The sequence below is a fragment of the Ambystoma mexicanum genome, chromosome 6p (assembly GCF_040938575.1).
Source record: "Ambystoma mexicanum isolate Mex_15411 chromosome 6p, UKY_AmexF1_1, whole genome shotgun sequence".
NCBI classification, from domain to species: Eukaryota; Metazoa; Chordata; class Amphibia; order Caudata; family Ambystomatidae; genus Ambystoma; species Ambystoma mexicanum.
The window spans coordinates 1,459,846,042-1,459,872,927 of NC_090935.1; the positions used below are offsets into that span (position 1 = coordinate 1,459,846,042).

Below are 26,886 nucleotides of genomic sequence, written 5' to 3' on the forward strand. Positions count from 1 at the left end.
AATTAAGAAGTGTGTATAAAAGGTTTGGCTCACCCTTGATGCCCACTACGGCAGGCAGTGATGTTCCACTCGGTTAGATGCGGACTATCCGGCGGTACAATGCAGTGTCAGGAAAAATGAACCTAGACTGGGCAGGGTCTTCTAGGTTAGAAGTTTGGATGCAGTTAGGATTGGGCCAATATGGCTACTATACAGTATCATCATGTTGGATTGCTAAGTATCAGTAGAAGATATGGAATATACCTGGAGAGCGGGGGAGGTACTCCTTCCAGTAGTTCGGCTGCACGCACGGCGTCGGTAACCAGGGGAACAATAGTGTGTGCCGATCGCCATCTTGTGTAAGTCATGAAAACTTCAATGAGTGTAGTTTGGGAAAAGGGACTATTCCAACCTGCACAAAGTGTGGTGTCCATCTTGGAGTGGACTCAGATGTGGGTAAACACTATAGAGTTCTGTGTAGAAGCCTCTAATCTACTAACTGAATTGGAGGAGAAGGAACAAAATGACAGCAGTGTAGTAACAGGCTTATCTCTGGTGTAGTGCTGGGGCTAAGATACGGAATGAGGGTGTAGTACTCAACATATGTGCAGTTCAATACCCAGAAATGGGAAAGGTGTAAAAATGTAATACTTCAAAGTGGTCAGAATGTGATCATGATAACATATCCATATTTATCTACCCTCTAAATTCTTCTCTGTGCTTCCACATCAGTTGGCAATAGAGTACACCACAGGAAATGGTGATATACCCAGAGACATGCATAACTTTAGCATATATTGTCTTAGGGAGCCTTACGGGATCATCTCTGTAATAACCTCAGGTTATGGGGCTGTTTCTAAAGACATGCATGGCATTGTATTATATAATCTTGGTGAGTCTTAAGTGGTCATACCTGCAAACGCATATCTTGACAATAAATTGGTATGGCAAGTTTAACTAGACAAAAGGAACACCCAATGCATTGGGCGCTCTGTGTCACCATGTCCCAGTGGGTGGAATTCCTACATATCTCCCAAATTTGATGCAAACCAGAGTGAGTTCCTCAGGGCTCACCAAGTCAGATATGTCACACCGATACATTGCATAGTTCTACGGATCTTCTAAATGCCCAGTGTGTAATCTTCTTCATGGCAGCTAATTGTTCAAAGTGTAGACACAGGTTCTAGTCTGTAATTACCATTAAGGAGAAACATATTGCATGGATCAACATTATTGCTACTGTCTGAATAACAATAGTTCTTTAACACAAAGTCAGCATGTGGCTAAGGTGCTTTCAAGGAAGCTAGCCCATGTCCATGGATCCAGGTAGAGGCAAGATTTTCCAGAACTCCTTTGTTCCATGAGTGGTGGACAATTGCAGAGTTCCCCAATTCAATATCCCCTCTGGGGTTATTCCATTTCTAGTGTCCTTATATAAAACAGTTCAGGGAAAACTCCTCATGGAGTCCCCTTGGTTGTAGAGTGTCCAGAAGGTGGATCCAATACTTCTCTCTTTGAGACAGCAGGGTGTGGTAATCCCCTCCTCTCTGTGGTCGTTTGACAACTTCAATGATTTGAAACTGAATCTGGGCTATGGTGTGCTGATGCTCTGCAAAGTGTCTGGGCACTTGTGATTTGGCGTTTTTGCATCGTATGGTTGATTTATGTTCAGACCACCTATCTAACAGGTCTTGTGGTTTGGCCTATATAGAGTTTCCCGCATGGGCATTTGATAGAGTAAATGCCCCCAGAGGACAGACAGGTGGCAAAGTCTCTTATCTTAATCTTCCTCCCTGTTTGGGGGTGGGCTATAGTGTCTCCTAGGATCACATTGTTAGTGTGCGCAATTCAAACAGGGAAATGTACCCTTTTTCTTGGTCTTTAACAGGAGTTCTCACCAGTCTGTCTCGTAGATTTAGTCCTCTTTTAAACACCATCACAGGTGCTTTAGTAAATAATTTGAGCAAGGTGGGGTCATTGTGGAGGATCCCCCAGTGTCTTCTGATTTTGCTTATTTGAAAAGTTTGCCGTGAAAATTTGGAAATGTACAGTAGTGGAGTGTCTCGGTTCTTCTCCTTTGGTATTAGAAGCTGTTCTTTAGTTATGTCGTTTGTTCGCATCCTGGCTTCCTCTAGTACATTACCTGGGTATCCCCGTGTCTCAACTCTGTCTACTAATTATGAGCATTCCGAGTCCAGGCCTGCTGGATCGGAGCTGATCCTCTTAAGTCTCAGCATCTGGCTGTAAGGTATGGCAAACAGGTCAAAGGTTTGGGAAATGATTCGCCAATTAGCAAACTATGTGACATCCACCTTGACGGATCCATTCGGTCGGGAGGATAACATTCTCATTTCGACTATCTCTCCTAACCTTGGACCATAGAGTCCGCAGTGGACACCGTAGAAACTGCATCAGGAGCATTGCTTTTGGCACTATATGAAACACATCTACTTATGATCTAAAAGGAGTAGGAATCTGGATGCATACCAAAGAGTTTAGAAGGAACCAAGAGTTTGTCAGATGCCTCAAACTCCCTGGGTAAGGTAAAGCCTTCCACCCTGCATCTCCAGACACACTGATTCACAGAACACGTTTAATGGGGATGAACTGGACTGACTGGAGTCCGGGGAAAGCCTAAACAGATCTCCCCTTCTTATGTCAAACTACAAATATTTGTTGTTGATGGATAGAGGAAAATAAACTTGTTGGAATAATAGGACCACCAGCGACCATCTTGAACTGTTCTATAGAAGGACCCTTTTGAAGAGGCAGAAATATAAAATAGGCCTCATGACCACCTTTTTTTGGGTCACAAGGACATATTTCATAAGTACAGCCCTTTCCAAGCTTCCCTACCGACTCCTGTTTTATGGCACGTTTGCAGTTTAGTAAATTCCTGAATCAGGATGGTATCTTTAGGAGTAATGTACAGGAAGAGAAGCAGCCCCACAACCATTTGAATCTGCCACCTGCTTCCGCCCATTGAGCTTCACCGAACCACAAAGTTCTTTCTCTTTCGAATTCCTTGCATTAAAAAATGTTGCCACTTGCAACCTTGGGCTCAACACAGTTCGGTTTCCTCTGAATCACCGGCTGTGCTGAACCCATTGGCTTCTTTTTTCTCTGGAACCAAGGATAGTACCAAGGTAGCCAACTTGCCTCTCCACCTGTGTTATCAAAGGAGAAGGCCCCCCCCATGTCCCATTAACGTCTGCTGCTTCGCACGCACAATGACAATTTCCCCTTTGCCGTCCTTCCAGATCTCACCACCTTTCTTCTCCCCTTGAACTGCTGTTTTGGTGTAGCCGTCTCCTCATGCGTTCGGCCTTGCTCGAAGTGTGCTACGCCTTTTATCCCTGTGGGGAAGGTAAGGGCCGTCAGGTGTGCGTGATTATTGTCAATTGCCCGATTCTGCCTGACCGTGTATTGGGACATGTCAGGTAAACGGCTTGGGTGTTAATCCGTTGTATGTTTCCATGTAAGAATGTGTTTGTGTGGGAAGGGGGGGGGGTGTAGAGCTTCTAAATAAACTACAGGGTAGGATAGGGGAAAGGTGTTACAGGGAAGGGGATACCGCGTCTCAACCCTCAGTGCCCCACTTACACTCCCTGAAGACCCCTTGCCCAGCTTATCCTCCCCCCACTTGTCCACCCCCACGAACTGGTTCCAATAGCAATGGCCGTGTCCTGGCCACCTGGACGAGAGAACCCCGGGGACCAGTAGGCGAGACACCCTCCGGTTTCTCAAAGTAGGAGAATGTGATTTGACGGAGACAGAAAGTCTAGTCCCGCCGCAGCTTCAAGGGAGACTTGCTGTTTTAATCAGGGCCTACAGAGCTCTAACTCAAGATACACTGATACACAACAGACAGGAAGATGGGTGGGACTTAGTATTACATGTTTTCACCCCTTTACATTTTCTGTTGCAAAGCACTCTGGTTAGGACCTCATGCATACAGGAGATTGTTGGTGGGGACACAGGATTGGTTCATTAAGGAAGGCTTAGCCTACAGCAATCACTTTGGCCCATTCGGCTTTAAATGAAGGCTGAGCCCTTCATTTGGTCAGATCTGAAGAGGTTGTAAGGAGCAGCAAGAAGAACTCCACCAGTGAAGAAGGCCAGGACCTCAAAGAGGGAAGCAAGATGCCTCCCCTAAACATCTCCCAGGCAACAGAGGGAGATCCTGAATCCCAAGGACCCACCCAGCAGCTCTAGAACTGGTACCCAGCCAGCACAGCATGCCCGGCTAGGCTTTCCTGCCAGCTTCCTAGGTGGGAAGTGCCAGCAGGTCTCTGAACCAAACCAAGGACAAGGCAGACGCACTGCAACACTCCTCAGCTTTGGGCTGTCTGCCTTAAAGGATGACACAAGCGCAGTGAAGAAGCTAGGAGGAGTGCATCAACAAGCATCTACGGACGTCCGCCTTAAAGGTAAATTGAGCCAGTCGAGCCCCTCAAGTTGCAACTGACTGTACCGATGACTTAAGCCACAGTTGCTAACGCTGTCCGAGACACCTCGACCAGTGCTTCAATCCTGCCGACCAGCAAAGACAAGGATTCCTGAGCTGCTATGTGGGCCAGCCTGCAGCCGTCCATCCAGCCTTGCTCGCTGAACTGCCTGCTGACGGATCCCGCAGCTGTCTCCAGTCTTGAACTCTGTTGCAGAAGTTGCAAAGCGCCCTAAAACCCATGTGACCCTGTTGAGCAACAAGAACTCCTACAGCAGAAGGTACATTGTTGTTCTGTTCCCCTGGTCCTTCTCCGAAGGTCCCTAGTAAAATCTTACGACCGATTGCTCCCTTTGTGTGGAAACCAAGTATCTTTGAACTATTGCAATTATTTTACCGATTTCCCTCCTGTCAGTTTCCAGAGTGCATCCCTTTTCCTTCTTTGAAACTGTCTTCTGTATTGCTTTACAGGGTGGGTTGTATTTTATAGTGTGCTAGAACTGTCTGTTGTGATAATAAAGGAGATCTTATTCAACCTTGACTGGATAGTCCCTTTTATCATTGGGTAATACTTGTATTTTTTGCTGTGTTGCAACTAACGATCCACGACCTTACAGAGATAAACCTGCCGTTCCGTCCACGTTACCAAAATTGGACAAATCGGTTTATAATTTGCTTGGGTTTCCAATCTGTTCGGATAGAGGTGTCGAAAAACTACCCAGAAAGTAGGAACCTCATAAACCACTGGTACCTTGAGGTAAGGTCATCACATAAAACAGGAAGTGGTACCAGGATAGAAAGGGAAAAACTGAAGTGAGAAAGGAAGGAGGAGGTATATATTAAATCATTATTGTATTCTGATTTAAGTATAGAATTATCAAAATCATAGAACATTTTTAATTCTTTCTTAAAACAAGACATCCTAACATCATGCATTCATTCACAACTAGTACAATTTCATAAAACATTGCATTATTTAACAATAAAATTCAATTTAATTCCACTGTAATTAAAACAGTAGTTCACTCCAAACAAAAGTATCGACTATCGGTGCCCAACAGCATAGATCTTCTTTAGAGACAGGGCTTCCCAGATGAATAGTTTCGACTTGACAGATTGTGTTTGTCTTCATCAGGATAAGTGAACATTAACAAGGTTCTGCACAAACGGGGTTAATTGTGGACTCCAGAGCCTCTGGAGAATAGTAATAGTTTCCCGAAATAGATCTTTAGTTTGACCACTTTAGATTCAGAACATGCTTTCAGGTTCCGCAATAAATGCCATAGTGCTTCTCTATTAAAATATTCACTCGTTCACAAGCACGGTGAAAAAAATGAATAGAAATCAACATTTCTTCCAAAGTAGCAGAAGACACTGGCTTAGAAATCTGATCTAGGTGCCTGCCAAAGTGCCGACTCAAAACAGGAAGCGAATGCACATCCGGGATTTCAGGACTAGAGGATAGAGGTGTGGGGATGATTGATGGTTTAGAAACTGATATCCATCCCTGGACCACTGGTTCCCCCCAGAAGTTGATTTGTCACACTGACTCAGACCAGTTTATCATGGAAAGCCAGTCCTAAAGAAGTGCCCAGACCACAAGCGACCTGAAGTGCAACACATTTCTAAATAAGTGGAATGTGGGAGGAGGGGGTGATCAGAATGCCTCAACCTGTCAGGCCAAGGTGAAACTGACGTTTGAGGTTTGCTTGACCAGCCCCAAATGCAAAAACCCCAGCTAATTTGGAGACTGAGTCAAAGACCAACTCACAGCAAGCTATGGCCTTCCTAGAGATGGGACATCTTAAGCACACTAGGCCAGCAGAAGAGGAGCAAATTCCAACACAAGATTTCATGTGGCATCCAGCTAAATGCCACAGAAGATGGGCCTCCATCATCCTGCCCAAGCCAAAGTCTGGTCCAGAATTCTATCCACAGTAGTGCATTGTTGGCATTTAAGGTGCAAAGGAAGCTGTGGTGTTCTGCTGGAAAGTAGATTTAATGACCTTCCTGTACTACAATCCTATTGCGTGAAACAAGGAAGAAGGTATAGACAATGCAATGTATCTCTCAACAACACAAAAATGCGGGTCTGGCAATATCATCTAAGGTAGTGTGTGTATATAGGCTGTTCCCATAACTTGGTGGAAAGTGTGATGACCGATTAAGATGCCATGAGGAGGCTGGACTGCGCACTACTGTTAAAAATACCCTGGTGAGCTCGATGCGATGGTTGAAACTTACACTTATGAAAAGTAAGCTAACCTAGAGCAAATCTATAAACTGATGTATATATATAGAACATTTTTCATTTGTGGCGAAGCGTTGTTCCCTATATAATGTTTCACCAATCTGCACCAAATTTTGCATAGTTACCCGTCAGGACCTTCAGGGCATTACTGGCTACATGACATTTGGCAGTGGAAAAATGTAGCTTACCCTTTCAAATTAATATAGCGCGCAGGGGAACAGCCCCGGGCGTGGGAATGTCCCCAGAGGCCCCGCCCTTCGGCGCCCCACCTCTGTCCCCTTTTAACACATCGGACGCTTAAATACCTGGCTAATCTGTATATATTAGCCCTTGGCACACAAGCGGGGAATGGTAGGTGGGACATATGGGGGGAAAGGGGACTACGAGTACTCTAGTCACTACAGTGAGTAACTTTAATTACTCATACGTCCCCTTGCCTCCATCCTTGTGGGTGATTCCACCGAACAAGACCATAGGTCGGAGCTGTGAAAACCTGCCTCATTTTAGGAAGAAGCAAAAAGGTTATTCAGAACCGCCTGACCAAATTCCTCATCGCGCCCGGAACTTGCATCCAAGGAATAGTGCTTAGAGAAGGCTGATGGAGTGGCCCAAGTAGCCGCCATGCTGAGGATATCCCAAGAAGCATGCCTCTGAAACACGACAGCCGTGGCCTTCACTCTGACAGTATGGGCATGAATCCCCTTAGGAACTGGTTTGCCCGTGGCCGTTTACGCTTCTGAAATGGCCTGAACCATCCAACGGTGATAGAAGTCTTGGAAGCCTCGATGCCGGGAGACGTGCCCCCGAAAGTGATGAACAATGCCTCAGACTTCCTGAAGGAATTTGTCAGCGAGAGATAGAACCAGGGCTGGACTGGGAACCAAGAGGCCCTGGAATTTTTTTTCAAAGTGGCCCCATATTTCGCCGAAGGAGCGAGCACAGCGCGTGAGCCCAACCCTCCTATCACGGTATTGCGAGTATCCCCCAAGAAGATGTTGAATAAAATGAGTCCAAATTGGTGCATTTAAACCATGTTTAAATCGTATATGGATTTAAAAAATGCATGTTTTAAATAAGTTAATGATCTCGAAAAGTAGATCTTCAATGACAGATGGACAAACCACTAGTGCAATATCAGTCTCAATAAACATTCTTATGTCAAATAAATCCTAGATTGTAACAAATTTTTTTATTAGGTAACAGAAATCTGAAAACTCTAGAACTGTAAAACAGCTAATAAATAATAAATATTCAATAGAAATCTGTGAAAATTCTAGAATTGTAAAACAGCTAATAAATATTCAATATCTCTTGTAATATTCTACCTTCAAAGCAAACAGCTGCAGAACCACACACGGCACTGGGTGGCTATTAGATTGATCAGAGAGGAGGTGGTTGGCTACCCATACTAGGGAATGTCTGGGGTTGTAAGCTGGGAGATGCTGCCAAATTCGAGGTGTACATCAGCATCGAATGGTCACACAGGCAGGTATGCAGACCAAGACTCTGCAGACCTGCCATTAAGCTGGAGAAATGGGAGCGAGGACAGATGCAACACAAGTCCAAAAGGTAAACTAAGAAGTCTGATACGTAACCAAATGCTGAAAGGAGCATACAAGAGCTTGCCTACCAGGCCTTCATGAGAGACGCCCCCAGGGGCCAAGATGAGATGATAACTTGCTGAGGTATCCTTGGAATCAGAGGATAAGCAGACGGGAAAGTCTTTGCCAGAGCTTGAAGGGGAAAACAGAAACAGCAGAAACCCTTCGCGTTCAGGGGATAACCCACAAAGAAATGCTGCATTCAGGGTTAATGTGGTATGAAATCCCAAAGAGTTGCACGTTCAAAGAAAGAGAATTGAAGCAAGTGTGAAATGTTGAATTCTGGGACCTCTGGTACAGAATTCCAAAGTGTTACACATTTGAAGAAAGAACTGAAAAAGTATGACATAAACCGCTGATTTGTAGGAACTCGGACACAAAATCCCAAAACACCACGTGCAAGGAAAATTGTGAAACAAGGTGAAACAAGAGCAAAACATTGCATTCTGTAAACTTAGGGAAACAATTCCGAAGCGTCTCACATTTGAAAAAGGAGAAATGAAAGCACAGCAAAAAACGTTGCACACTGACATCGGAAGTAAGCTACCCACAACATTTTAAGCCCATATAATGAAAATTCTTACACATTGTTCATAGGGTAAGAACAGCAGGCTGAACCAATCAGCAACTGTGTTGGAGCTGATGAATTGAAGAAACTTAAGGTTACAGTCAATTGGACCAGAAGCGTAGACAGGGTAGGGCCTAAGGAGGCAAGGCCCCCCAGAATCTGTGAATACCCGCTCATCAGCACTGTGTGGGCATTTGCAGATCTTAATATTACTGTGGTGGGCCCAACTACATTAGCTTCAGGCCCCACTAGTTAGGAAATCCTAGATACGCCTCTGAAAAGGACCCATAGCTTGCGAGCAATTGGGTATTGAGTAAAGAGGAGAATGTGAAGAAACTGTATAAGGTAAGGCGGGGTGCCGCATTGTGAGGAGGGAGGAAGAAAACCTCTCTTCTCTGAGTTGAGCAGCGGTCTATTGGGCTATACCGGTGTATTTTAAATACACTCTCCAGGATGTGCACGCTGGCTTCCCAAATGCAAGCACACCCATTCAAAGTACTTTAGTCTGGAAACACACCCACAAAGACTGGGTGTGGAATGTTTTTGTAGAGCACAATTATCTTGATTCAACATGGTCTTCTTGCGTTCAGCCCCAGCCGAGTTCCAACCCTATCCAATGCTTAGTCAGTCTTCTGCCTCAGTCCCATGTAACCTGTCCCTCCAGGTGCATTTTTAAACAGTTGCCCCAGGAAGCTCATTGTCAGCCTGCTGATGTTCTCTCACGCTCTCTGTGGGTCTGAATTAAGTGCTGGGGACATGCATTGCACCTTCAATGACATGATAAGTCATTTATAACACGCCTGTATACAAGTGTTTCTAGGTGCGAGAACATGCTTCCATAGGGTTGGGCAACTTTTAAGTACAGAATTGTTGCATGTAGCATAGTCCGTATTACAGGCAACGTGTGCCCCTTAGCCCATTCCACAACATCTTTGTGTGAAGAATACATTATTCTGGGTTTCTGATGCATCTTTTCTCCACTTAGAACACCATTACTTGACAGCGCACCTCCCTAACTGGCCTTCTATATGGTTGCCTCACATGGGAGGTTGCAAAACGACCAGAGACTGGCTCACATGCACATGTGTACGTGTGTGTGTGTGGCACTTGTGCGCTGTTCTTTTCTTAACTACAGCAACATGTATACAGGGAGCCGGCTAAAACTGGTTTCCAACAGTTCCATCCACTAACAGTCCTGTCCGAAAATACAAATGCATAGTAATTTAATTTGAATTCACACAGTAAAAACACCATGCACCATTAATACCACAAACCTAGTTGCTATGTTTACACTCGCGCATTCTGTGTGTACAACCACATCTCCCCACCTAAAGGGATAAGACGGTCCGCCTGCTTCCCACTAGCACTCTCTGCTGGAAACAGGAACGCAGAGAGACACACCACAGTAGACATGTATTTAAAACATAGCTCTCGAGTCTGCCTGTGCCATAATAATGCTTTTTATATCTTTGTGTTATCACTCATCGTAGGTAATAAATTACATAGTAATGCCACGAAGTTACAAAGAAAGACAGATTCTGAGCAAATAGTTGCCTGTGGAATGGAAAAGCTGGGAACGTTTAATTTATTACCCCTCCGCTTTCGTCTGTAAATTTCATTTTTTCCCTCCACAAACCCCCCCCCCCCCCACCCCCCTCCCCCCTCTGCTTTGGCGGCTCCATCAGCCTCTCTGCTGCTTCAGCCATTTACATCTTGCTGTTAATTTCCCCTGCTCTACATGGAGCTGCCGACAGTTCACCTGCACAGGCAGTACGGGCGTGTTGCTGTAGCGCGCACACGTCGGGAGGCCAGAGCTGTCACTTAAGGTTCCCAGAGCATCTGCCGCCAGCGAGAGAGCGAATAACAAATTGGATGCACCTCCGATGCGGATGATTAGTGCGTTTTCTTGATCCGTGCGACTTCTAAGCAGACCGCTCCAGTGATGCGCAGATTGTGAGTGGGGGCCCCTCTTGGAATCGACTGGCCTGGGCCCGATAGTGTGGGTGCTTATTTCACGCCTTGCTCTGACCTATTCCCTAAGCTAAGACCAACTCCACCCTACGCTAGCGCCCACTGGACTGCAGGGAGAAGAGTCGAGGCGCCAGCCCAGGATGCAGAAGGAGGAATATTTCATCCTGCCTTCTTATTTATTGGAAAAGAGCCCTTAATTTCTTCTTACCCCATGTTGTGATTAATTTGCATTCTTTGTCAGAAGTTAATGGAGTTTGTTATGGTTCACTAAAATCGGCAAACACATCCAGCTATATCTGATGTTCATACAAACGCTACATGTTTTTTTCTTCCTCTACTTCGTTTTTCCCTTGATTTGATTGATGGCAACTCAGTAATGAGTAGAATAATACAGTGTTGGTCTATCATACCTTCGACATCAATGACATGCCAGCCGAAGGCCTCACAGTCGCTGCCCCGGCAGTGGCACGCACTGCACACCCAACACTTGACACTGCACCTGAATGTGTGTGCAAGAAGGCACGTGCCGTTTCGGTTCCCCGACCTGCCCAGGCCCTCGTGCGCAGGCACACAGCCAGCTGGGAAGAAATAAAAGAAATCCACAGTGCCAGCGTCAGAGTGTCGTCGGTGGTGGCAGCCAGCCGGCAGCCAATTCAATGAAACCACCTAGGTGGATTCACGCAATGTGCACGCTTTATTATATCCTTCCATGTCGCCAGAGAGGCCCTATGACCAGAGGCCCACCGGGGGATTTCCCGGTGGGGCAGTCCAGCCCTGGATAGAACTTGAGGACTCTGAGGTCCAAGTAATGTAAAGCCCTTTCTGCCTCTGACTGTGGGTTCAGGAAGAACACCGACAGTCAGATTTCCTGGTTCAAATGGAATGGAGAAACCACCTTGGGCAGGAAACTTGCTTGAGTTAGCAAGATGACCATATCGTTATGAAACGTGGTGAAGGGTTCACATGAAAATGCCTGCAGCTCGCTGACCCTGCACACAGAAGTGAGTGCAACCACTGTCATTAGCATCACCAGTCGGATGTCCACCAAGGCCATCGGCTCAAAGGGCTTGTGCTGCAAGGCTGCTGTTACGCTCACCTGGTCTGTGCGAGGACGTTGGGGCACGGTTGGAGCCCTCCTGGACTTGGCTCCCTTGGATCGGCTCTCCCCCAGCTGCTGCGAAGTCAACTGCTCTGGATGCTGGTACTGCCCCTGAGAGAAGATGAGGCAATGAGAATGCCGTGGTGGTGGTGTGATTCCCCTCAAACCTTTCGTGCCAGAATGAAGTGAGCAAGCTTTTGCCCATGCAAGCTCACCTGTTTTTCGTAATGACGGGCTCTCCGTTCTGCTTCTTGTAGCCGGGGTGCTTTGGGTGGACCTAGTTGCTTCACTGTCCCGTGAAAGTGGCGACCTAGACCGGCTGTGACCAACCACTTAGGTGAGTGTTCTTAGCAATGATTATTGTTTGTATTGTTATGTCTTTTGCCGTGATTATAGTTCATAATTCTTGCAATGTCTTTTCTTTCCTCTATAGGTGTGAAGATGGCTGCCCGGAGTCGCAGTGTTTGGAGCGAGTCCAGTGATTCCCCAGAGGATGATGAAGCCTTATTATTAGATGGTAAATTGGCTTTCAGGGTAGAACGCTAGGCTCTGGTATGGCGCGGCCGAGCGTTCATTATTTATGCAACTTCTAAACTGTTGTGTTCTTTTCTCTTGCAGGAGAAGTCTGGCGACGTCGAGCGGAGGACTGTTTGAAGGCCAGTCCACTGCTACAGGATGCGAAGATGAATAATGGAAGATAAGCTCCAGCATAGCTGGATGTCCGGAACAGGTGAGAAAGCGCTCAAACTCTGATGACTGTGGGAATCAGGTAAGATGCGGTGCGCTGCAGACTATGGAGTGCAGGAGACGGGTATGGTGCGCATACAGCAATGGTATAGCTGGAGTCGGGTATGGTGCGCTTTCAGCGATGGTGTAGCTGGAGTCGGGTAAGGAGCGCTTTCAGCGGTGAAGTAGCTGGAGTCAGGAAAGGTGCGCCTTCAGCGGTGGAGTAGCTGGAGTCAGGAAAGGTGCGCCTTCAGCGGTGGAGTAGCTGGAGTCAGGAAAGGTGCGCCTTCAGCGGTGGAGTAGCTGGAGTCTGGAAGATGCGCGACGAGATGAGCAGGAAAACAGGTAAGGCCAGTGGTAAGCATTACGCTGCAGAAGGCAGATTAACACGAAGCGCCAGTATGTGGGCGGGTTGGTCTTAAATAGGCTGGCCCCGGCTCCTCCCTTTGGACCAGCCTTGTGGCTCCACCTTGCCACTCCCCGAGGTTATTGCACATGCTCCCCAATGATCTTCTATGGCCACACCCGGCCCTGATGTATGTGCCTTAGGCACAAAGTGTGCAAAGCACACGTTTTTAATGAGCCTGGTGCTAGAGGCGCCAGGATTGGGTCCATTTGGACCCTGTAGGTGATAAAAACATGGGGCCCTTGCCCAGTGGCCATGACAGCCGCAAGAACCACATTAACGTCCCAGACCGGATGAGGCCTGTGCACCAGATGAAAAAGCCCAGACAACCTCTTGAGGTGGGCCTTAACCAGCGGGTTTGGCTGCTGAAAAAAAATGTACTCTGGGGAATTCTTGTAGGCCCCAATCGCTGCCAAATAGGTGCAGCAGTTATCCATCTGAACACAAGAGTGGGCAAATGCGTGGTGAAGGCCAGCACATCGTCCAGGGGGCAGGTGAAGGGGGATAGCCCCTTGTCACAAGCCCAACGCCAAAATCAGGCCCACTTCCTGGGATCGAATAGACAGCCTCCTGTCTGATGCCCCAATTGTCATCAGAAAATTGAGCATGTTGCAGTCTCAGCTGGTCAGTAACCGGGCCACAAGGGTCTGCCTAGCACTGCCCTGCCCTGCTGTGTCAAGAAGCCTCTGTTCGGGATCAGAAGATGGACTGGCCTCTGGTAACAACTGAAGTAGGTCCGAGAACCACATCCTCGACGGCCAATGCAGGGCGATCAGGGTGAGGTTCTAGCCCACTGAAGTCCGGAACTTGCGGAGAGTCTGCTGTAGCAATAGTGGAGGAGGAAATGCATAGCACCTGCGGCCGTGCCAGCCGAGCTGAAATGTGTCCCCTAGACACCCCCGGCCTGCCCAAGAGGCAAAGTGGGGGCACTTGGAATTCAGCAGAGATGCAAACAAATCCAGCTGCGGAAACCTCCATCTCTGGAACAGGGCAACAAGGAGCTGATGTGCAATACCCATTCCTAGGTGAACCCCAATCAGCTGAGCGGGTCGGTTTCCGCATTGCTGTCCCCCGGGAGGTGGACCGCTGAAATATGAATCCCTTCCATAAGGATCAATTTCCAGATCGACAGCACCTCCATGCGCAGGAGGAGGGTGGGGCGTGGGGACGGGTGTCACTGTGCTTGTTCAAGTAAAACATTGTAGTGGAGTTGTGGGTCCTGACCAGAACCGAAGTGTCCCCGATGATCGTCAGAGAAGCCTTGAGCCCCAGGCCCACCGCACTGAGCTCAAGCAGATTGATATGCAGGAGGGCCTCCTCCCTGGACCATGCGCCATGAATGGTGGAGCCCGACAGCGAGGAATCTGTCTTCACCACCATAGTGGGCTCTGGTCGGGTCAAGGGGGCTCCCACTGCCACATTGCATTCCATCAGCCTCCAGCAGAGATCTGGGATGAGGAGCGGGTGGATTGGAGTCCTGTTCGACGGAGCTCCTGCCTCCTGTTCCCAATTGGCTGCCGGGTTGAGTTGGTGGCGCTTCATCTTGCGGCGGGCGTGCTGGACCGTGAGCATACACAATCCCATCAGTCCCAGAAGATGCGGGAACCACCATTCCAAGGTGGTCAAGTTGGCCAGAAAGTGCCCTACTGCCTTGTGGAAAAAGAAGCGTCTCTCTCATAAGGAGCTACATTGGGCTCTGTTACCATATCATGTGATTGTTCGGCTATAGTTTATCCGAACCCTGTAGTATACACGCTCTTGGGAGCAATACCGGATTGTCTCTCCTGCTGCACTTGTACCTCTAATATGCACAGGTTAGCGCACTGTAGATTACTCCGTCCTCCACGCATAGCTATTTAGCCCATTTTACAGCTTACAGCTCCGGCAACAACAGTGACTTCACACGCTTACCAACGATATGCACTGGATAGCGGGTATCAGATTAATCCACCTCCCGTTCATTCCACAATCCAGATTGAACCTTTACACGCAGTCCACCTTCTGGTGTACCACCACTCCCGGTCTACCTTCTCCGACCTATCCAGCGTACAGGCCTACAGCTGTTAAGAGCTGTCACTTTGGTTCATCTCGTAATCAATATAGAGTACAGATCTACCTAGTATCTCATGTACACCTTTTTGCTCATTACTTAGACTTGACGTGTTCTGGATTTTTTTCCTCGACTTCTCCGATGATTTTGACCTTCAGATTGTTTGCCCCTGTGCAACCCATTACAGTAAGATCCGTGATCACAGTCTCCCTAGAGAGACTCCCAAGTGCTGCATTTGTTTGCTTCGTAAAATTGTATCATTTACCTTGAACCCTGCACACTCCTGACCGCCTGTTCTGTCTATTTCTCTGACAGATCACATAGGATTCCTCATGTATACAACTTTCCCATCCTGGTGAAGCCGACTAATTGACAGCTACACAAGAACAGCTTTGAGGCCAAAACACAGTTGTGTTGACCTATTTTTCTGTGTCACAATATTTCACCAACATACAGTCCAGTTCAGTGACCGTCACATTGTACCGCAATTGCACTGTCGTTGCTCATGTCATCCCCCACAAGGGACCATAGAGAATGTAAATGCTGTTGATTCTGACCTAAAAAATTCATTTGGGACATGTATTTGGGTACTAGGTTATGTATGTTCTATGTATTTTATTGAGTGTCCTATGTTTTTCCTTATGTATATACAACACATACTTCTATAGTAAATCATAATCAAAAGTAGCAGTCATCGTCACTATTTGTTTGCATAATGTCAGGAGTTGGTGTTCTTTTTGTGTGGGTTCCCATGACCTTGCTCAATCATGTGATATAAATGGAAGTGTGCAAGAGGCATTTCTAAAGAGTATCTACTAGCTTTGTGTTGATTCTGGAAAAGTATTTTAAAGTATATTTAATTGTGATACATATTGCCCTTTTTAAAGACTGCTTATTTAAAAATCCTTGTTAAATAATTATTTATAACAAAAAACCTTGAGTGTAAGTGTTACTTGGCTACTTGTATTTGTGGATGCCATTGCTACAGTTCACATTTACCCCTCTTTAGATGAGCCTGGCTGCTCAGTCACACTACCAACTTGTGTAGTACAGGGCTATACCAATAGGTGGGGTACCCAATACTAAGAGGACATGGGTTGTGTACTCTCAAACCAGGTTACTACATCAATTCTTGCCTAACACTGAGGAGCCGTACTAAATAAAGGGCCTTCCTTGTCTTGACATGAGGTCCTGGAGACAAAGTCTTTAAGGTGAGCTGGCGGAGAAGTGTGGAAGATCTCCCTCCAACGTAACAACCGATTCTTCAATGTCCGATGACCGAGAGTGCTGCAAGCCGCGCACGCATCTCAGTGACGGCCGGGTCTCAGGCACTCCAGACAGTGCATGGGGGTCTGAAGCCAGGAAGGAGCGGTCGAAGGACACACATCTGGTGAATCCTCCTGTAGCCGACATGCCCCGGGAGAGGTGAGGCACAGAAGGTAGGTGAAGATGATTGAAAATCAAAACAGGGAGCTAGCAGAAAGTTATAAGTCCCTGCGCCTAGCTGCCAGGTCTGACACAGTCTGTGCGGAAAAAGGGACTAAGGGGGGGCACTCCCACACCCGGGGCGATGCCCCTGCATGCTATACTAAATTTAAAGGGGAAGCTAAATGTTTTGCTTCCAAAGGTAACGGTACTGTCCCCATGTTGGGGGATGCCCACAAGGATGGAGGAAAGGGGACGTGTACGAGTAGGTCCCAGTGCAGCAGCACACCAACTCTGCCCCCCCCCCACGTCTGCTCCAGGGTATGCCAGGCAGCACCACATGACCACTCTCAGTGCAGTTTACTTAAGGGTGTAAAGTACATCAAGCGATAAGCGAATCTGAACAGCTACCTACAGGATCAGTGTTGTGGGTCTACAGAACCCGTTCAGAGAACGTATACTTCTGCCAGTGTAAAAACTATTCTTTTTAATAAATGTTATTGTTTTCTTGTCACAACTTGACATACTGCATGGTACGACCATGTGCTTCTATTGTACAGTAGCATTCAAATGCGTCTGTCCACATAAACACAAATTCCACTTTCCACCCTAGACCAACCCCAAGATAGCCCAAAAACTAAACAACCAACACCCCGGCCGCTTTTGCTCTCGTCTGCACAGTAGTTTAGAAGTCATCGCTGACCAAAACCCTTTGGCCACCCAATTATCAGAGGTCCGAGTAACCAATCAAGGGGGTAGGATGAAAAGTGGGATAAAACAAATGTGAGTGACCTAGAAATGCATGGCCAAATGAAAACAGTGACTGACCAATGAATGGCGTAACCACCTGCCTCACATTATGTGGCGGTTACAATGGCTTCAACCTTGTAGTCATCAGAGAATGGAAGCACTGCTACAGCTTTCAGAAAGTATGCACTGAATCTAGGAATTTCGAAGCTATGCTGCACCATTGGCGGAGAGGAGAGCTGGGTGACCGCCTAGGTTCACATTGTCAGTCTTTCATGCCCATGCCAAAAGTTCCCACCCTCCAAAAGTAACCATCTTTATATAGAGCCTATCCCACATGAAAGCAGGGAATGGATAGACGAAAGGTAATGTCTGGTGCAATTTACTTGCTTCATTAGAACTCGTCAAGCCAGCAACTCCTCACTAACATAATTGAATGGTTTCAAATGTTGTTATCCCCTCGTATGTCTGTTCAATGTGGATAGTGGTTGTTCGGCCGGAAGAATATTGTGGCTCAGAGCCTCTTGCCACTGGAAAGTATTCACTTTCTAGCACTCCTGGGGAGTACGGAGGGTAAGGAAGGCGAGAAAAGGCATTTTGCCCATTTTATCTTTTAGGAATCACTTCTGCTGGGGCTTTGCACTATGGTGGTTATGAGGGGGATCGAAAACATTTGGCCCCTTTAACAGGATTCCGACGGTTTCTGCCAAAGGCGATTAACACTCACACAAAAACTTCCGCATGGCCCCTCAAGCCCTATGAATTCAACATCAGATGCCAACTCGGATTCAAAGACCGCGTGAACATGTCCTTTGTGTACAAAATTTCTGTGTGTACCAACCTTCTCTCCACACACAAGGTGACTGCCTGATCCCCGTTTCTGCCCAGTCATAGTTGCAGGACCCATGGTTTTTCAAGAGGTGACGTCAAGACGCTGGTGGGCCTGTGCTCAAGGAAAAAGCCATTTCCCATGTATGTGCAATTGTGCAAAGTACTGTACTTTCAACAGCAGCTGCAGGAAGTGGCATAGCTCCGACACATCCTAAAATCGTCTCTTCTGCACCCACCGTCATATAAAATGACATTTTTAATGGAGATCTTTATTACACCAGATTCGCCTGTAATTCATCACAGTCCTTAAGATATGAGGGGTGTGCCCTACTGAAATGCAACCTGCAAGGCACCGAAAATGCAAAACCTGCTGTAAAAACGGTTTTACGTAAAAAGACCTCATTTTAAAGCTCTCAAGAGAAAGACTGATTTGCAAGGAACGATTTTCCATTGATCGTAAAACCAGCATTGTAACGGTCTTTCTCTTGAGAGCTTTAAAATTAGGTTTTTAAAAAAAAAAAAAGAAAATCCGGAGTTTTAACCCCCCCCCCCCCGACCCCCCAGAGCCCCCCATTTTTCCTCCCCCACCGTCTCCTGCAGGATTTACTTTACATCTGTGTTTTGCCGCCCAAACCCTCCCATCTCTGCCCCTCCCGTCCCCACCCACTCCATCCCCACCCAAGACTCCCCCAAACCAAAACAGCCAGACACACACTTACTGGTTCTCCTCGTCCTGCGCTTCCGGGTCCCGCTGGGCCTGTCATCCCCTGCGCCGCAGGGGTGACACAGCTCGATTTAAAAAGACTGCTCCGTGCAGTCAGGGAGCAGTCTTTCTAAATAGATTTTTTTTTCCATTCCAGGGGAAGGGGGGGGGGGAGTTTAAGTTCTCTTAGAACGGTAAAAACTGCACCCCTTGCCTATAATAAAGGGCCACCTCGTCTTAGACCTCCTGTTAATCTGAACACTTTCTCTCCAAGTCAGGATGAATCCAAGGAGAAGGATATGGACAATTACTATGATAAGAGAAGGGCTTGGGTAACGGATATCACCCATACACCCCCCCCCCCAGCAAACACTGCTCCCGCATCCCTATTCCCAGCCACAGACCTAATGAGACTGGAAGCCGGCCCCATTCAGGCTTATTGGGTGGCCTTACTCCACTCCCACCCAGTGGCTTTATCCTACCCTGAAGTAGTACCACTTGATTTGACTAAAAGTATGAGGGAGAAGATGGTCCTCAAAGCACCCACTGGAAAGGCGTCCTATTTTAATAAAGCAGAGCCTTTGCCCGTTCACTGCATGGGTGGCAGTATAGCGGGTGCTGCCACTCTGACCATTGGGTCAAGTGAGCGGAACAAGGTGCTAAGGACACTGGAGAGGCATCTGCCGGTAAACCACGGGTTTCCGAAAGCAAGAGCAAGCTTAAACGGTGATAAACATAGAAATAGTTACTCTTTCTGTAAACTGAAAAAAAAATCAAGGTCAGGGTGGACCAAGATTCCCCATCACATCCATGTTCTGTTACCAACATGGGTGAAGGGCGCAGCGGAGCAAAGGAGGGTAAACATGCTTTATACTGAAGCACAAAAACAGATTGCGAATTACCAAACCGCTACCTTATTAGTAACTCAAATGATTAAGGAAGAAATTCTCCAGAGCAGAGTATTCTCCGATATAGTCCCCTCAACAGAAAAAGCTAGCCATACACCTTTCCTCTTTGCGGACTGGGTCCTCCAAGAAACAGCACACAGAAAACCTCAAAAGGGACATGCATGATGTGGATGGGCCTTAGTGGACCACTTCATGTTGTAATAACCTTTTAAGGACAAACAAGTAGGGCCTTGAGCAGATCCAGGTGGAATAAGGGCACACAAAAAAAGGAGCTGGGTTTGAAGCAAATTTTAAGATTTTCCGGGGGAAGCTTTAAAACTCTGGATTAGCAAACTTCAAAAGGTGCGAGTTTGCAGGCCATTCTGCGGTCAGATTAGGGGACTAAAGCAGCTGAGCAATGGCGACCGGGTCAGTGCTTCCTTGTTGTCTTTGAAAAGACTTACCCTCGTCATGAACATGAATTATGCTCTTCTTTAGGGATTTCCAACCATAAATGATTAGTCAGACGAGGGAAGTCTGAAGAAAGATAAAGGAAGGAGGCGTGGACGCCTTTAAAGCGGCCCAAAATAGCACAGGCAGCATGGGCCAATATTGCAGTTTAAACAGAAATAAGAGATACTTACCTGTAATGTCCTTTCTATGGAATCTTATCCCGCAGATTCCGCATTAGGTAGATAGCTGGAAGGGATATCTATCGGATGAGGAATCTGTGGGAGAAAAGCAATCCATTGACAATTAGGTAGGTAACAGCACCCCTACAGATCATACCAGTGACAAGCCGATCACTTTGGCTAGGATCATAGAGTACGCCCTGGGAAGGTTGCAGGGTTGGATCTGGTCTTTTTTGGGAAGTCTGTAAATAGGTAACTGGACGTTGCTGAATGTGTGGTTTTGGCCCAGCAAAAGAACCCCAGGAAGTCTGCGGATCGGCTTGTGTTTACAGTGTTAAATACAATGTAAATATTTAAATTCCTCTGCAGCCTTCTACTTTTCCCACAAAGATGAAGCATGGGAAAGCAGATTAAAAGGATTTCTCCAATGTTAAAAAATGAAGTGTTTAATGGGTAAATTGCTTACCATATTGACGACCGCCACAGTGCCAAGAACCCCTCCCTTCCCATATTTTGACCAGTGGCTCCAATAGTGCAGTGAAAGCGAAAGGAGTGCTAGCGAAAGGAGTGCTTGCAAGATGTGCCAACACCTTTGTGATGTTGGCATACTGCACTGTGTTCTCAGAGGAGCTTTTATTTAAGTGACTAGTCTCAGCCAAATAATTCAGAGCTCTTTGCATTTTCGAATTGGGGTTCGGCTAATTATCGTTAATCAAAAAGTACAACAGAAAATCGAAAAATTGCAGGACTGATATCCAAACCAGACATTTAATGTTCGTGTGAGTAGGTTAGGGCAATAGGTACATCACTTACTCTCACGCTTGCTTTCTCAAGGGTCCGGTGTTACTATAGTCCTCCAGATATCCAATTCTCACGGGCATAAAACGCGACTGGGTGGGGGAACTCCTCTGGCACTACGCCCCCCAGTTCTATGCAGATCTTTATATAAGTCGTTTCGCCTCCAGTTCCAAGCAGGGTGGGGGGATTTAGACAATTGAAACATTTAGTAAAATAACCCTCTACATGGTGCTCACAGCGAGGGTTGTCACACAATTCTTGTGGATTCAAAAGCTGTTGCACCCCATTTATTGTCAAGTACTGAAGGTGGTTTTGAGTCTCCATTTGGAAGCATCTGGTAATGTTCGGTCTAGCCCGTGCTGCCATTACCAGCACGAACATTTACATCGCCAGCGTTGCCTTGCAGGTCTTTATAGTGCCACTAATGGCAGCGCAAGCTCAAAGGGTCGTAAGTGGTGCAGAGGTGTTGGGGAGGGGCAGGGTGGAGGTGTGTAGAGAAGGCCCAGAGAGGAAGTATGGAAGACGTGAGATGGAAAGGAAGGGGGGGGGTGAGGGGGTGCTGGTGGCACCCTATTCTAATGAAAACCGCCCTGGTCCCATGTCAGTGCGGGCAGTAATCATCTCAATAGGGTGCCAATGAAAAAGAATCAGCACCCTATTGTTATTGAATGCTCCTCGCTCCCGTGCTGTAAAGCCCGATCCCAGCACAAGAGCGGGCGCATCTTATTTCAATAGGGCGCCTGCCGCACCTTTTCCCACCACGCCAGCTCGGGGGAGCCCTTGAAAGACTCCCCAGAGCTGGTGTGTTGACAGGGGGGGGAGGGAGAGTGGGGCTAATGACGCCCCGGGCTGTCGGCCCTGCCCTAATGCCTGCCCTGGGATGGAGGGTTCGGGGTAAAGACCCACACCCGAAAAGCAGCACGGACATAGCAACTAAACGAAGGCATGCTGCACACTGGTTTACCAACATGGGGCCAGCAGAAAGCTATTCTGTAGAATGTGTACCAATAACGATCCTTTCCATAGAATCCTATACACTGATTGCCGAGATGTGTGCGCGTCGCATGCGGGCCTCGGGTTTGAATTTCACAGTACCTTGTGTCATGCAGGAAACAGTGCTCGCAGACGAAAAATTAGCCCCTGAAGTCTGAGATTGGAACGTGCAGGTAACATCTCTGCAACAGGTGCATGTGTCCCATGAGCTATCTCACTGGCAGTCAAAGCCCAGACTTGCAAGGTACACATGGCTCACGGCCCCCAGGTCTTGTGTGCAGGTTGAGCCTGCCTCACCCCCCAACTGCGAACAGATCCCAGGTGGGTAGCGCTTTAAAAATCTGTAACTCTCTTTCACTGCAATAGGCCGATAGAAAATCAAACACACTATTCACAATTATTAGGACACATGCCAACTACAACCTGAAAAGATGTACCTGCTTTGAGCAGCTCGAGTACTGGCAAACTAAAGTAGTACCATGCACCCACGATATAATCAATGATGTGGACCCATGTGGAAACCAGTGAGCAGTGTTCCACTTTTATTTTTTTTCTGTTTACCATTCCTCTACTTTTTGCGACCATACTCCATTCTATATAGAGGATCTGTCCATTCATGTCCCTATTCAAGTGTAAAGTTATAATAGGAGCCTTAGTTACTGGTCACTTAGACTATTGCAATGCCCTGGCCCCAAGTCCTTGTCACATGTTGCACTATACCTCCGCCTACCCTGTCCCCTGCCAAGACCACAGTTCCAGCAATTGTTTTCGGTACACTTCTGCCACTGGGAAACACATTTAAAATAAGCCTCGCTTGAAGTGTACCGCACATTTTCACATATTCCCTGAACGGTGCTCAAACATGCACTTGCAGTGCACTAGGTTAGAAATAAATTTCATCTAGACAAAGGGGTTTCGTAGAAAATTTTAATTTATATGCAGTGCAATCTGTTCCGTTTCGAATAGTTCATTTCTTGCTAAACTTCACTGTGATCGAAGAGGCCTCGACAGCTCCTGCAGGAAGACACAATAAAAACAAGCCTCACAATAGGGTAGGGCTCAGCTGCAGTCTGCACCATCGGCATTAATCTACATTCAAGTGTATTGGGTTCATTACAAACGTTAGAAAGGTCACATCTACAATCCGTTAAATATGGCATTTCATCTTGAAAATATAACACTGGGATAGCTCACATTCTAAATTCCAATGAGGCGATTTCTCTCATTCCAAACAAACAGATCAATTCTAGCAATACTATTTAAAAATGATCCCAAGACCCAATTCAATCCTCGGTCAATAGCCGAAATGGCTTTCGGAGTTCTAGTTTGCAGTGGTCTGAATCTATCCTCCTAATTTGGGCCAAGTTCATATGGTCCATATAGGTTTCACGCCCCGTAATCAGCCCGCTATGGAAGGTGGGCAGCGAGTTGTCAGATTCCCCATACTGCTAAATTGACTCCCGATCCAAGACTGTCCCAAGGTTCACACTAGATTTTTTTTTGGGTGAGCTAGATCATGCTCAGAGGGTTTGACATAGAAGCCAGAACATCCCGGTAAACTCAACTGTTTCTGAATAGTCTGACCCACAGTGCTCAAATTCCCACCTCTTGGCCAACCATCCTCTACGATGCCAAAGGTCAGAGTTGGAACAGAACCAAACTGCTAGCCACAGTTTTAATGGCGCCAGTAACACCACTGCTCAAAATGCTGCTGTTCCTTTTTCCTGGTACCGTAGATCAGAGGCAGTTAATTAAAACGTACACAAACAGGCATATTCTACAGGCTAAATTGAAGAGAAAGTACTGAAGGTGTAAGGGGATGGGGATGACGCTTAGGGAGGTCACGTGGCACCTGCCCATACATCAGGAGTGAGCAAGAGACGTTTGGACCCCTAAAGCAAAAATGAGGATTTCCAAATCAGAGACTCCACAATGGTGTCAAAGTGAATTACGGTGTGGAACTGTTCTCCAGTGTGCGAAACACACCGCTCCCATTAAACGAAGGAGGCTTGACATGAGCTACAATAGATGGGAAGAGATGTGCTACAGAGAGGATGGGATTACTGGAAGGGCCGCCCCTGAGGACCCACCAAGTACCTTTGGGAATACAAAGAATCAAGGTAGACGAGAATGATGAACCTTCTAGCCATCGGCCTCCCCAAGAGCTTTTACTATAGCTTGATACACTTCCGATTTGTACAAATGATAAAACTTCTAGCCATAGACCTTCCTAAGTAGTATAACAACGGCTTTAGGGTTCGAAATTCAGATTCGCTGAGCAGGAACCAAAACCAGCTCCTTGGTGTTGGGCATCACCCTGTAGGCAGCAAATACCGCAGATGAACCAGGAGCCACCAAGACACGCTACTTTTTGCCCATTGTGTTTAAATGTGTATAAGATGTGTCCTTTATTCCTATTCTCAAATACTCAAAGTTAATGTCACACAAGCATGTTTGTAAGGTACCAGATGGACTGAAGAACCAAATGTAGCGCCTGGTAGCTGTTGGATTCAAGCTAACCAGGCTCTCCTAGGCTACAAGCAGGAGCTACATAGCTCCCAGCAATTTCGAACGCTGGGCTCGATACAGTTCCGATTTGTATGAATTATAATAGAAATGTGGAAGTAATTGAGTCTAGCTATACATTTGTTTTTCATATACATTTCTCAAATCAAAAGTGCAATTTATTCGGCTACTGCATTAAATACCAGAGAGGAAAACAAATCAAACAGGCAATGTCCAAGGTATAAACCACCATTTCCCATATAAAAGAGAAAGGTTGGTTCCTTCCCAAACCTGTGCGGCCTTCCTTTAAAGAGCAGGTTACGCCATTACCAGCACGGTGACCTCAGGTGAGCTTCAGGGACCCTCCACTCTTGCCACCTTGTGGCCATCATCATGCCCCCCAGGCAGCCCCAAACCCACTCGTGTTGCCCTGTTCCCCGTCCTCCACAGCTTCCCCTTTCCCCTCCCTCTGCCCGCCCCCGGTCCTTCCTTGTCCTCTGATTGGCCATTTGGGGCCACACTGTTTGGGCCTGCAGCTCCGCTGTGGGAGAACGCCATTACCAGCACGGTGACCCCAGGTGAGCTGCAGGGACCCTCCACTCTTGCCACCTTGTGGCCATCATCATGCCGCCAGGTGGCCCCAAACCCCCTCGTGTTGCCCTGTTCCCCGTCCTCCATGGCTTCCCCCTTCCCCTCCCTCTGCCCGCCTCTGGCCCTCCCTCCACCCGTGATTGGCTGACAGTCTGGTCTTAACTGAACCAAGTAAGGCAGCCCTCGGCCTGGCAGCCCTGCGGAAAGGGCCCCAAGGCAAAGGGCGGCTCATACAAAGGCAGCTCCAAGATGTGTCTGCAGGGGAAGCAAAGGCAGCCCGACACGAACAAAACTGAGTGTGGCATGGGAAGGGTGTAGAGCAATCACTCTACTCCAGAAAGCCCTCGCCACTCTACCTTACCTTCCATAGCGTAAACTACCATAGAATTGCACCTTGCAAACCTAGAGAGATTAATGACCACCAGCCTAAATCCATTCTTGGATGAAGTGTAAGTGTGGCATTCCACTACACACTAGCGTACTAACCAATGTTAACAAGTGCCACACATATAGAGATTGGTTAAGACTACCCTGCGTCACCTTTTAGACAGGTTTAACAATGTTAGCACGTGCCAAACTTAGATGGAATTCTTAATTTAGCTGGCGTTGCATCTAGATAGAAGTGTGAGTGTTGGCATGTGCCACACTTAGATGAAACTGTGGACGATGGCAAGTGCCACACTTGGATAGAATCGTGATCACTGGCCTGCCTCACATCTAGACAGAATATTGGAGATTAGCAAGTGCCACACTCGGATGGAATAGTGAATGATGGCAAGCGTCACACCTAGACACAATTGCAAGGACAGCAATACCTAACCAATCCACTAACAACGTCATCCCTCTGCATACACCTCTCATACGCTAACCAAACAACCATAAACCTAAACACAGCAATCCGCACAAACTTCACTACACTGCAACAAAACAAACCACACAGACTTGCATAACAGCACACGACTACTACTGATCGCAAGACACCCCAAGCCCAGCCAACAGACCCACCGGGCTGAGCCTGCCACCAGCACATCACTCCACTCTTGCACTTTTCCAGCTTATTCCCACTAACTCACCACCCCTCCCTTTTTCAGAGCCGCCAGGGGGCCACTCTGGTGGTGATAGTGCGCGGTACAAATGTCCTTTAACATTAACATCCTTGCTTAACTTAATGCTCGATCGTTGAAGCGAGCGATCCACACAATCTAGTGAAGGCTGCCCCCCCCCCCATCTAATCCATTTCATCGTATGAGGGAAGCCAGAGCATCTTACCGGGTCCTCACAAGGAGAGTGCCCCACTTTAGACACCCCGCAAACCAGAACCACGCGATTTATGCCAGACTACACTTTACCACTGCACTGGCCCTTGAAGTTCTGGTGGCCATATTTTCAAAGGTACACAGCAAACTGTGAAACAAGTGTGTGTGTGTATTGGACTAGCACAGCCAGCCATGTGGACAAAAAGTACCCAAGTAGGTTGGCTCACAGGGCAATATTTGGACAAATATCACCGTAGATGGAAAATATTCTGTACTGTCCCCTCTCTTGCCAACTATTTGTTTACTTTTCTGATGTTACGCTAAAGAGATCCAAAACATCAATTCTTCAGACATTTTTAGGCTACCAACATCCACATTAGGAGCACTGCAAGCTGAACTACCCCGCCCCAAAAACAGGAC

The 26,886-nt window shown here is 47.1% G+C and overlaps 1 protein-coding gene across 1 annotated transcript in view; it reads right to left on the bottom strand.

The window, feature by feature from the left end:
• Positions 1-23,045: 23,045 nt before the first annotated feature.
• Positions 23,046-26,886, bottom strand: part of LOC138510848 (low-density lipoprotein receptor-related protein 4-like) — a 495,073-nt gene continuing 491,232 nt past the window's right edge. Inside the window, exon 13 of the mRNA XM_069626521.1 lies at positions 23,046-23,128. Within this exon, the coding sequence (XP_069482622.1) occupies positions 23,099-23,128 (30 nt within the window). The 3' untranslated portion in view covers positions 23,046-23,098. The remainder of the gene's footprint in view (positions 23,129-26,886) is intronic.